This window comes from Jaculus jaculus, chromosome 9 (assembly GCF_020740685.1).
Source record: "Jaculus jaculus isolate mJacJac1 chromosome 9, mJacJac1.mat.Y.cur, whole genome shotgun sequence".
Lineage (NCBI taxonomy): Eukaryota > Metazoa > Chordata > Mammalia > Rodentia > Dipodidae > Jaculus > Jaculus jaculus.
In genome coordinates this window covers 34,864,783-34,878,040 of record NC_059110.1, presented here as the reverse complement: position 1 = coordinate 34,878,040, position 13,258 = coordinate 34,864,783, and the positions used below count along the sequence as shown (strand labels likewise).

The 13,258-nt window shown below is 40.4% G+C and overlaps 1 protein-coding gene across 22 annotated transcripts in view; it reads right to left on the bottom strand.

Annotated features, from left to right (window-relative positions):
- Positions 1-13,258, bottom strand: part of Epb41l2 (erythrocyte membrane protein band 4.1 like 2) — a 205,447-nt gene that overhangs the window by 57,404 nt on the left and 134,785 nt on the right. For 14 of the 22 annotated variants that reach the window (XM_045159023.1, XM_045159025.1, XM_045159024.1 and 11 more), the window contains exons 5-8: positions 12,752-12,805; positions 10,393-10,435; positions 4,685-4,760; positions 454-672 (exon numbers count right to left, since the gene is read on the bottom strand). In XM_045159023.1, coding sequence (XP_045014958.1) covers positions 454-672; positions 4,685-4,760; positions 10,393-10,435; positions 12,752-12,805 — 392 coding nt within the window. The remainder of the gene's footprint in view (positions 1-453; positions 673-4,684; positions 4,761-10,392; positions 10,436-12,751; positions 12,806-13,258) is intronic. The other 8 variants (XM_045159026.1, XM_045159030.1, XM_045159041.1 and 5 more) reach the window with 1 other exon arrangement.

Genomic DNA, 13,258 nt, shown 5'->3' with positions numbered 1-13,258 from the left:
GGCATCTTATGCATAGTGGAGTAGGCTAGAAACTTCAGTTATAATACTTTACCCATTATCACCACATTTCTACCTCAAATCTGGATGTCTCATTATCTCCTTGGCTTTATTATCAAATATAGTAATAAAATAATTAAGAGGCAGAAGAAATGTAAAGTGAATGTCAAACCAATATGCACATATGTTTGTTTCCTGAACATTTGTTAAGAGATGGGAGAAGGAAAAGGCAGGTATAAGCGTACATTTGTTTGATAATACAGGTTAAATTTAGTTTCAAGAGCATAACCTCTCAGATCAGTCAGAAAAATAATGAAAGGATACATCAAGGGCTGAAGGTTTTCTTGACCAGTGATGACAGCAAGGAAAAATTAAGACAATCAAAAACAACCGTGCTCAAAAGTCAAGTGTTACGAAATGTGTGCCACTGTCTCTCCAGCAAGCCAGTCAACAGACCTGTGGGTTTTATATAGCTCTGCCACCTTCTCTTCCAGCTCTTTAGTCTGGATGGGGGCAACCTGAAAGTCACTAAGGTCAATTCGGTCGTGTTCTTCTGGATCATAATCTCCAAGTTCAGCCTGCAGTGTGTAGGAGCCCAAGAGGGCATGTGTCACGAAGGAGCAGGGCAGGCGGCCAGAGGCAATGTCCTGCCGCAACTGAAGGCACAGGAAGTATCTAAGAGAAGCAGAAGGAGCAAAGTCAAGGAGAACAATGAGTAAACATTGCAGCACTCATAACTTCTAAAATTCTAACATTCCTTTAAAAACAAATACACATTATTAGCACTCTTCATATTTATGGCAAAAAATATTCTTTCTATTGAGAAGCTTTGCCTTGGATTCCTAGATTTGTGGCTTATTTACGAACACTAAGTCTAAAAGACTAATTAAGAGATGAGAGGAGGGCTGGAGAGATTGCTGATTGCTCAGTGGTTAAAGGCACTTTCTTGAAAAGCCTGACAGCCTGGGTTTGATTCCCCAGTACCCGTGCGAACCAGATGCACTAACTTGCGCATGTCTAGAGTTGTTTGCAGTGGCAAGAAGCCCTGGCTTACCTGTTCTCACTTTCTCTGGCTGTACTTCTCATTCATTCATTCATGCATACATACATATGTACATACATAAAATATTTTAAAAAGAAAGAATAGGAAGTCTGCATGGCTAGTATGGGGGTACTTAATAATTATGAGTATCATGACTAAAGTACAAATTTCAACCTTAAACTATCTCCTTGGGCTTAAAATTGTAATAAAAATTAGCAGAGCTCTAAAAAAAATGGTAAACTAATGAAAACAAAAATCACTGCAGTCCTTTTTATTCATATTTATTTATTTATTTATTTGAGAGAGAGATACAGAAACATGCAGGTAGAGAAAGAGAGGGAGGGAGGGAGGAGGGGAGGGGGAGGGGGGGAATATGGTGCACCAGGGCCTCCAGCCCTGTAAACGAATTCCAGATGCATGTGCCCCTTGTGCATTTGGCTTACGTGAGTTCTGGGGAATTGAACAGAGGTCCTTTGGCTCTGCAGGCAAGCACCTTAACTGCTAAACCATCTCTCCAGCCCATTGCAATCTTTCTTATTGTTGTTTTTGTTTTTTGTTTTTCCAGGTAGGGTCTCATTCTGGCTCAGGCTGATCTGAAATTCACTATGGAGTCTCAGGGTGGCCCTGATCTCTCAGTGATCCTCCTACCTCTGCCTCCCAAATGCCGGGATTAAAGGCGTGCGCCACCACGCCCGGCAGTCTTTCTTAACTGCAAGAAATGCCAAGGTCACCCCTCCTAGTCCATTTCTACCCTCTACGGACTAATTTCTTCTTTTCCCCCGAAATTCCTTTAGCAATTACATTTAAATTTACTCAAAAGCCCCTGCGTGTCCACAGCCTCATCTAAAAAGACAACTAGCTGGGTTGTGTACAAGAATATGCACTTTGAACATGAAGAGTTGACTGTGACTCTGCGCAATGAATGCCCAAGGCTACCTTACTACCTGTACAATGGAAGATGACTTTGAAGGTGACAGGAAAAGCTAGATGCCATAAATGTAACAGCTGGCATGCTGTCAGGGAATCAATAACTGGTAGCTACAGGTATTCTCAGTCAATGATCTAAGGAGCCTTGTTACACCAGGGGACAAATTTTGTTTTCCACTAAAGTCACAGGTGATTTATAGTCTGTGGAGATGTTTTTCTCCCTTTTTAGTGCCACTATCAACTCTTGCTAAAACTGATACCCACTCTCGAATTTCACCGCTTGCCAAGATTACTAATGATCCTCCAGCAGTCACGTCCGTTCTGAAGACATACTTAGAACTGTCATTCCTACTAACAACTGACCACCTTCTCCATGTTACCAACTAGGCCTAGGCAGGGTCTTAGGGCCCTTCCTTTTCTGCACTTCTCGCTATCTACCCCACAGTCAAACGGAGTGCCAGCCTCAAGTGCAGCCTCCCGATGTGAGTGAGAACACAGCCCCGCCCAGATTACTGTTACAGGGAGTTAGCTGCAGAGCTGGTGTGAGCAGGGAGGGAGTGCTCCCATCACGGTCCCTCGGTTCTGAAGTGCTCACCAAGGCAACAGCACAGTAAGTTTAGGCAAAAATGAAAATCTTCTCACTGGTCTCACTGGTGTAGGAGCCCTCTTTTCCTTTAATGTGGGAGTATGTGTGGTGCGTGTATGCACGAGTCTGTGCAGGTGCATTTACATGTATGTGTGCTTGCATGCAGGACAGAGGTTGGCATAAGGTATTAATCTCAGTTGCTTTCAACCTTTGTGGGCATCTCACTGGACCCAGATTTTACCAATTCCACTAGTCCCAAGGATCTGTCTGTCTGTCTGCCACCCCAACGCTGGGATTACTAGTGCATGCTGTCATGTCCCACCTTCCCATGGATTTTAGTTATCTGAACCCGGGTCTTTATGCTTGCATGGTGCGTAGGCAAGAATTTTACTGACTGAACTACTCCACTGCCCTGTCAACCCTCTGCTAGCCAGGCTCCCTTGATCTCTAGAACCACAGAATACAACTACTTTAGAAAACTAAATTTGAACTGGAATTCCAGGTTGTTCTCAGATTCTCTAACCAGGGATCATGCTAGTTCTCCACATTTCATGACACTCTGAGAACCACAACATCCTGTTACTTTTTACCTCTCAGACTGGCGCTTTCCTCTGTTTTCATAGTCTAAGCCTAAATCCTAAAAATTTCAAACAAAAAAACTGGCAAGAGCTTCCTGAATTTATCAGGTCCGTTTTCTTAACGAAAGCATGAAAAAGCATTTTTCAGGCATCATTCTGAATAGTATTCTTGGTCACTTCAAAAGGCTACCCCAATCATAGCATTTAAGCTGCCAGTTTTGCTACATCACTGAGGTCTTTGGTCACCAGGACAGACTCCATCACTCCTCCTACTGTAGACTGTGAGACTGTTCAGGCACTTGTCTACATATATAAAGTTGTGATCACCATAGGATTATCATTTTCCAAACAAAGAAATACAAGGAGGAGTGTGTATAGGGTTGGGGTCACAATTTCCCGCATTACACTTACTGAAAAGCACTCCTGCAATTAAACTCAGTGTCCCCATATGCCAACCCAGCAGGGTATATGCCCTAAGCAGCTCACTGTGCAGTTACAAAAGTGACTGTTTATCATTACCAGCTAGAGCAAACTCAACCACAGTATGAACAGTATATTAGCAGCAATTAATTAGCATAGCAGTACTTCACTATTTAGTAACAAGTAGTAAAAGAACAAAGAACCTGCCATTTTTCCAATCCCAGAAAGAAGTCTCGATCATGCCAAGCTCACGAGTATTACATGCATTTCATAGTATTTGTGCACCTTGGTGTACTGAACTCATCAAAAGCACAGCAATCTGGGAAGCAGGTAGTCTTTCACTAAGACCCTGTTGTTTTCTAAGGTACTTATGCTGCCTGCATACAATCTCCTTGGCCAAAAGAACAACCTTTTAGAAGTACATACGAGTCACCATTTACCCCAACTCTTAATAAACCTAAGAAATCCTATCCCTTACCCATCTACTAAGGCTAAGATGTCAAAGAACTTGTGGATCCACAATGTTCCACATCTAAAGACTCAGTCACTCAGGATCTTCTACACTGAATGAAATATGTGTTCTTATAGCTAGTATAATTCCAGAAGAAAGAACAATGTAAGAGCTACTGTCTCTTTATAGATATAGATATTCTATTCTGGCTTGCTTTTCAAGGGGGGAACTGAGAGAGGGGATAAGATAGCCAAATTAACAGTTCAACTGTTTAAAAAAATAATTTTATTTATTCATTCAATGCAAAGGGAAATATAAATGATATCTGTATAAATGTAGTATGAAGATGCACATTGATTACATAATAAAAACCTTTGCATTAAAACTTGAAATACTAAAGATGAGTGCCTTTAACAACATAAATATAAACCAAGTGGCCAGCAATATCACTTTTAAAATACTGAATTATATTAATATTAAGGGAGAAACCAAAGAAAAGTGAATACAATTTTTGTACAGGTAATATTTCAAGCTATTTGAGAAAAGAGCCAATTGTAAAGAAGCTCCTAAAACTTAACATCAAACATTCAATTTTCAATCCTGAAATTACTACCTTGCTCACAGAGCATAGAAGTAACAAGTTTTAAATGAAGAGCCATTTTAGTATATGAATTATTAAGTACCTGGTGATGTCCTCAGTCAGTTGAGAAGGATCAGGAGGATAGAACTTCACATTAAAAGTGAACAGCCAGGGAAGGTCTGTAATAAGTCATCAGAACTGTTTTTATACAATACATACATCCCAGTATGAATCTATTTGCAATATTTTACTTTCAGGAAATGACTACAACTTATATAATGAATATTGAAATTAATTATATAAATAAATCATCATGACCAAATAATAGGCTTATTATTTTTATAAAACTGATACACCAACAGACATTTTGTATATTACACGTAAGACTTACTATAACCTTCATTCACAGTTCTAAGGTAAGATCTGGTTTATTTACAAGCTTTCCAGTTGCTAAATACTCTACACCCTTTAAAAAAAATATTTGGAATTTCTACACTGTTGGTAAAAGTAGAAAATGATCAAGTAATCACAATAGCTATTCAGGAGATGATTAATGTGCTATTAGAAGGAAATGTTCGAAGAGCTCTCAAAGACAGGAAAGTGTGATAAGACTGAAATACTTTAAGACAAAAAATATTTCCCAGGCTTTATAGTTAGTGTAAGCTTATGAAATTTAACACATCCTCACACTAACACATACTTTGTTATATTGTGTCATAAAAAATACACCAAGCCAGGCTGCGGAGATGACTCAGCAGTTAAAGGCACTTGCTTACAAAGCCTGCTGGCTCAGATTTGAATTCACAGCACACACGTAAAGCCAGATGCACAAAGTGGTGCATGTGTCTGCAGTTCACTTGCAGTGGCAAGAGGCTTTGGAGTGCATGCGTGTGTGTGCGCACAAGCATGTGCACGCACATACATACTCTCTCTCTTTACAAATAAATAAAAATATTTTAAAATGTCAAGCCATGGCATGGATGTTTTTTAAATACTACTATATACAATAATGTTTTGCTTGGAAATAAAAAATGAAAACCAAAAGGGTGGCAGTTACTATTTTTCCTAAAAGAAAGCCACATGACTCCTTTACCCTGAATTCAGAGTTAATGCTAAAATACTATTTTAAAAACAAAAAGGTTGGGCTGGAGAGATGGCTCCGCAGCTAAGGTGCTTGCCTGTAAAACCTAATGACCTGAGTTCAATTCCCCAGTACCCATGTAAAGCCAGATGCACAAAGAGGCACATGCATCTGGAGTTTGTTTGCAGTGGTTAGAGCCCCTCACATGCTCATTCTCCCCGCTCCACTCTGCTTGCAAAAAAATGAATAAATATTTTAAGGAAAAAAAAAAAACCCAAAAAGTGTGTGTGTGTGTGTGTGTGTGTGAGAGAGAGAGAGAGAGAGAGAGAAGGGGGGGAGAGAGAGAGAGATTCCATTCTATAAAACCTTGAAGGTCTCATGGGAATCTAATTTATGAACTTGAATATTTGTTGAGTCACACTCGCTTGTTTAATTGTCCTGTCGTTGTCAGAAGGCTACCTTTCCTCACACTCAAGAGTCAATAAATCTTCCCTGGATGGCTACTGTGCACATAATTGCATTTTTGGCTGGATTTTAAAGTTCTAATAAAACCAATACTGTTGAACTCAAGACATATATTTCAGTTTTACTTTACACATTTAAAACATTAATAATGGGATAAAATATTCTCCTGAATACAGAGCGATACCGTGCTTCACTAGTCTCCCCTCGGCGTGCACGTGCACACTGTGAGTGACGGAGAGTCGCCATCAAGCCTAGCTGGGATGCACTCACGTCTCCTAATGGCTCCATGTTCATCTGCTGTGCAGGAACTTAACACTGACACAGGCCTGCCTCAATATGACTGCAGGTATATATTTTTACTAGATCCCTTGTACTTTAGGCTACATTTCCACAACCCAGTAATACTAAACATTTTTAAAGGATAAAATTGCACATAGCTATAGTGTACAAAATGTATGAACTATATATACTATGCAAAGGCTAAATCAAATTAACACACATTACCTGCAATGGGAACAGCACTAAAAGTTGTTTAGCAATACAAGTATCTAAGGTATATTAAAAAAAAAAAGCAGCTAATAGTGAGTTGTTTTTATATTAATCACAAGGAACCATTAGGTTGGTTGATTGTCATAAGTAATCCAAAAGATTCATATTTATCTTTATTAACTGCTAACTGGCTATGAAAATTTAACAGAATCAGTTAAAAGTGCTTTCCCTCTATTATCTATGCAAAAGTGGTAATACCACAGCTCAAGCTTCATTTAAGCCTGCCTTCACAAATGAGACAGTTCAGAACAACATTTACCTAAATCTAAAATGATTTGACACTGTAGAAACTGTCCTCTTGGACAGCAGACTAAAACATGTAACCCTTAATAGGAGCAAAGAGAGATCATTTGGTAAGAAGGACCCTGCAGAGGGGTGGGATAAAGCCTAATCCTAAAACATTGGGCTCTGGCTTGTAATTCCCAATACCAGAAATTGGTTACAACCTGAACAGAGTTGTTGATCAGAGAAATCTATGAGGTCCCCAAAACAAGACAGGCTTCTATCAAAGCACTGTGTCAGCCTGAGGTAAAAGGGTAGACCCTATTGCTGAAGACACCACATGCTGCCAACACAGAACATTGAGAGATCTGGCTAGAATCTGGAAGGAAGCCAGTTCCCAGATGGTTACCCCATACAGTGCTGGAAAGTGCTACATGAGCTGCTGGGGGAAAATGGCCAACAATGCTGTAAGTAAGCAGCCTGACAAGATGTACACACCTGTGCAATGGTGGCACCCAGCCTAGGTGCATAACCAATGGCTTTCTAAATGGCTAAGAGAGCCACTCAGTGGAAAGGAACCTATAGCTGGAACTGAGAACTAAGTCAGAATCGTATGGAGACTAAGATATGGACTCCAACAAGAAGCTTCCACTAGATTTTAGCCAATAGAAAGGCCTCACCCACCAAAATATCTCTAAATTCACAATGCTTATCCCCTTTAGCCTATGTGAATCTCTCACCATCGGAGAATCTGTTTTTCTTTTTCAGAAGGCAGCGAGAACTAAGGACAACCAAACTCTATCAACAAGGCAGGAGAAGACAGTTGGCTCCCTGGCAAGAGGTGAACACCCATCAAATATCAGCTAGGATTCAGGGGAAACCACAGAGGAATTGGTGAGATGAGCAAGAGCGCTGTTTCCAAAGCCAGACAACCAGCGTCAGGGTCATGAAACAGACACTGAGGATACTCCAAGGGCACCAAAGCAGAAATACAGAAGCTGCTAAGAGCTCATCACTGAAGCAGACTTAAAACACACCCACCATGGCTCAGAGAGTTTTCCAAAGAGGGGGTGGAAAGATTTCAGGAGCCACATGGTAAGCAGGAATATCCAGAGGCATTGGACCCCCCCTCCCCAATGACTGACTGCCGTTCTCACAACTCGTAATCCATAACCCCATGGTGAATACCAGCAATCCCACTGAGGAGGGCCCTCATTGGAATGGGGGCAGGGAGGAGGGAAATGATGGTACCCACACATGGTGTGTCCATACAAAGTTCTTACTTAATTCAAAAAAATAAATCTAAAGAGTTTACAAAAATCAGGTTCTAATTGTTACTACTTCTCTTGCCAAACCACAAGGGCAAAAGTTGTGAAATAACTCAAAACTTTCGAAACTAATCAAAACACAAGAACATGATTCATAATCACCAAGAGTCTTGCCCTCCAAAAGTTTTTCAAATGCTTTTTTTGGAAGGATTCCCCCCAGTTTTCAAATTCTTTTTAAGCTTTAGTCCTGTGACTCTGAAGCGAGTGGCACACACATAGTGAGGAGCCAACCCCAGGACACATGTTCAGAGGAGCCCTGCTCTTTCTGTTGGGGTCACCTACTAGCTCTAGTTTCTGAGAAGGGAAAGAAGCTCATCTTCGTGAGCTCCTGCCTCACACAGCAACGGCACAAAAGACAAAGGAAGAAGCTCCTCGAGCTCTCTCACTGTTTCTTCCAAAATGTCAACATAATGCATTTGTGTCTCCTTAACACCTCCTCCTAGCATTTCCACCATGCTACAATCATAAAAAGAAAAACGTCAAGATATTACATACAAAAAAAAAAAAAAAAAGGAGAAAGAGAGGAAGGAAATGTATGTTAGAATACCAAAAACAGTTAAAAGACAGGGTGGCCAAACATGCCAGGTTGAATGGCACTGTGCCAGCTTTAGCATACTAAGTCCTATACCCTAAGAAATGCTTCAGTTCTAGACAAGGGAAAAGGTTAGTCATCAACCAAAGGTGTTTTAAAAAGGGAAAAAAGATACAACAAAAACAATAAAGTATATACTTAAAATGAAAAATAAAAGACACAGAGAGAGAGAGAGACCAGAAAGCTAGGCATGGCTGAGTATGCCTGCAATCCTATCATTAAGGAAATGAAAGAAGAAAGATGATGAATTTAAGGCCAGCCTTGGCTATGTAGTGAAACCTTGTCTGAAAAGAATAAAGGAAAGAAAAAAAAGATAGCAAGACTAAGACTAATATTGAGGAAAAAAGAAAACAAACAAAACACTCGAGGAGACTCAAAAATGGGAGGCAGAAAATACACAGAAAGGACAAGGAAAGCACAGGTATGTTCCAGTGTTTTGTCATTAGAAATAATAAGTAGGGAAATATGGGAATTCTATCAACAGTATAGAGCATTATGCAGATTAACTCCCAGAGAAATGGGTTCTCCTTACACAGCTCCCAGGCTCAGTAGTAGAAGAGCTGTGTGAAGAATTTACTTCCCTTCCAAGTTTGGTCCCCATCTGTTCCAGGCATTCACAGAGCCTGTGTAAACTAAGCAGCCATACCCCCATCGGGGATTTCTCTGTGGTGATAACATTTCCTGGCACTGCTGTCACAGGCAAGGCAGCCTGCAGAGGCAGATCTATGGAGCTGAGGATGGTTAGATGAATGTGTAATGTCAAGGTTTCTACAATGACAGCAAAGGAGGAAATGAGAAGAAAACAGCAACCCCACCTAATAATAAACTCATACCCGAAGAACACATCAAGTGGCCTTGGGCCATGTACAAAATGGCGTGCAGGATACAGAACGGTGCAATAGTACTGGGTATACTTAAAGAGTAAACCATCTCCTATTCAGTGAAATTTACATGAAAACACCCATTCTTTCCCAGAAAAAAGGGGGTACAAGTTGTTACTTCATATCAGATTCCACAAAAGACAATGTAGAAATGTGAGTGCACAGCCTGAAAGGGAAAAGTCCTTAAACCACCTAGCTAAAATTGGGGGTTTTTTTTGGACTGAAATAGGGTCTCACTATGTAATCTAGGCTAGTATGAAACTCATAATCTCTTTGCCTCAACTTCCAGAGTGTGGGCTTACAAGCACATTCTACCATACCTGGCTTAAAAAAAAATTGCAATCCTACAAGTATACTTAATATCACTGACTTCAGACATGCACTAGAACTGACCATTCTCTTCCTCTGTGATGGTTAACCGCTGGTTGTTAACTTGACTGGATTTAGAATCACCAGGGCAGGAGATCTCCTGTCAGGTCTGTTAGGGATTTTCTAAATTTGCTTAGTTGGGATAGAAGGACCCACCACAACTGACTAGCGCCGTATCACTGCGTGGGTTCCCTGACTGTGTAAAAAGGACAAAGCTAGCTGAGCATTTTTTCCATAGTCTTTTTCCTTCTCCCACCTCCCTCTCTCTCTCCCTATCCCCAGTGTCTCCTTTCTCTTCAAATACAATTCAACTTAAATACTCACTTCGCATCTGTCTCTTTATGTCTTTTGCAGGATCCAGCCAGTTCTATAGGAGAGAGGACAAAGAAGTTCATGATCCATAATAATTATCCCCAAATCAAAATGTAACAGTTTATAGTTCAGAGCCCATATGCAACAAAGTCCAATTCAAAGTAAGCTTTCACCTATTAGCATTTCACAGTAACAAGTGGTGCGGGTGTGTGCGCTAAAATAATTCAAATAAGCTGGGTGTGGTGGCGCACGCCTGTAATCCCAGCACTTGGGAGGCAGAGGTAGTAGGATCACCACCGTGAGTTCAAGGCCAACCTGAGACTACACAGTGAATTCCAGGTCTGCCTGAGCTAGAGTGAGACCCTACCTTGAAAACCTGGAGAAAAAAAGATTCAAATAGCTTTAAGGTAAATTCTGTGAATTCTATCCTCTTGGATGCAAAATCAAGCATTTATTCAATGATGGCATATGGTTATCTATCTAGCTAGATAGCTAGCTATTCTATATTCTGCAAAACTTTGCAAACACTGAAATGAGAAATTCTTTAGTTGGGTCTTTCTCAGAAAGGATAAAGTGTGGGCTTGAAAGTGCTGGCTGAAGTTCTTTGTGCGCCAATCAAACATGGCCACCTAACTTCTAAAGCCAGCTTCCCCTTTAGCATCTCACCACCCAGCTGCTCCATGCTGAAGAGGTACTGCCCAATGACAGGTGACATCTTACTTCCTGGACTTAATGTAACATTCTCATTTGAAGTAAAACAATGCAATGGAGGAACTCCATTTCATTTGCCCCTCATTTCTATTCTTTGAGAAAGCAAACACTAAAACATGCTAGAAAACACTATATCTTAAAATAAAACAAAAAGCTATCAGTTTCAAACCACATAAGGACATTACATTTCAATGTAAAGCAAAAGATCCCCAACAAAAAATAATCTTTTTTAACATACTTCTACCACCCTATTTTTCAGTCATTATAGTTCACTCACCTTACTAATACAGAACAAGTACATTTTTTTGAGATACACTTAGCTGATTCAAACAACTGACTTTATGAGATTTGGCTTTACAACATGCAAGTTTAGTTCCTTCTAAGAAGTATCTCCGATAATGTGTTACAACCTTGGCTTAACCAGAGTTTTATTCACATAGACAAAATATTGTACATAGGAAGTAATAACCTGCCTTAATATATTAAAGTGATGCAACAGACACAGCACTACTAAAAAGAACAGCAGTATGCATTGAAAGTAAGGTGACCTTCCGCAGATTTTATACCACCATTCATGGCCTACATGCTGGCCGGCAAGGATCCAAGGTGTGCATGGCTGTGTCCTAACACTGGCCATATTCAAACCTCTCAACAGAGCCACCAGAGCTTGGTCCAGTTTCATATACGAGTGTCAGCTGTGTGATGCCTTGACGCTGTGATGTCCACTGTCATATTTGGGAGTCACTCTTTCTCCCCTCAGAAAAGAGCCTGGCACTCAGCTTCCGTGGCTGCAGCTGCTCTCCTATACAACAGCTGGCTCACACACAAACAAGTATGACAAGCACAGAAGAAAGAGAAATCATACCAATCAGCTTCTGGTCTGGGCTGAGCCTAGAGAGGAGGGGGTGGGTCAAATGTTGGCATTTTCATGCAAGAAAGTAACAACCACATGAAGAAATACGGATTCCAAGACAACTGGCACCAACTCAAGTGACAAGAATAACAATCTCTCAGACAATTAGCAGAGAAAAAGAATGTGTAAGACAGTGCTGATCTCACAGACAGACCCTCAAACCTCCAGTCTCATTAAGGAGACGCTGATACAGACACCTGCTAGAAAGCGCCAATAAAAGGCCTCTCTGTTCTAGGAGAAGATGGTGGGTACAACCTCACCTCGGTAACTCAAGACTAACCCTACATCCCAGCCATCTAGCACCTCCCATTCTCGACTAGAGCATAACCCTTGGACAAATGACCTGACAGTTTCTACAGATCATGGTTAAAAGTATGTATGACTCTGGATCTAGGAGTTCTTTTGTGACTTAGCAAAACAAATCCAGACTGCCTTCCTTTTAGACACTTCCCACAATGCTGATGCTAACATACACAGAAAGCTTGTGTGGTTTCATTCCTCATTCCAGACTCTTAGGTAAAGACTAGGGGACTGTGTTTCATAACAAGATCAAATAGCAAAACTGACTCATTCTACTGGCCAACTTGGTTATCCCTTTTCTAACCACATGTTCTTCCACCTTATGAACTCCATTCCTGCCCAAGGAGGCAGACTACAACTCTGTGCAGGCTAGAGTATACCATAGTACTCATAGCTTCCAGGGTAGTTGGCAGGTCTAGTGAACCGTTATGTATTAAAAATCAATACCTGTCGACTGACATCTGTCCACTGCCGCCTCCTTCCTCTCCATCCTGTGGTCATCTTAAATGATTATACATTATTTTATTAGATTTATTTTATCTGAACAGTTAGCTTTGAGTACTTAGATAATGGTTAGTATATAATTTTATTGCCTAGCATAATGAATTGTCAAATAAAAAGACAAATTGTTTTATTATAACCTTGTAAAAAAATACAAGTATATTATCTTGAGTTGCTAGTTACAAATAAAGATGCTTAAACTTCTTTGGTTACCTGGTTTCTTGAGATAGGGTCTTTATGTAGCCTAGATTGACCTAGAACTCTCAATCCTCCTGTCTCACCTTTCCAAGTGCTAAAATTAGATGTATGTACCACCATGTCTGGCTGATAACATTTCTAACAAATAAATTAATATCAACTTCTTGGTTTTGACACTTGAGGAAGACAGGGTGGATCAAGCAAAAGAGAAAAAAATTGAAAATGGAATGACAGGATAAAGATGACAGTGAGAAA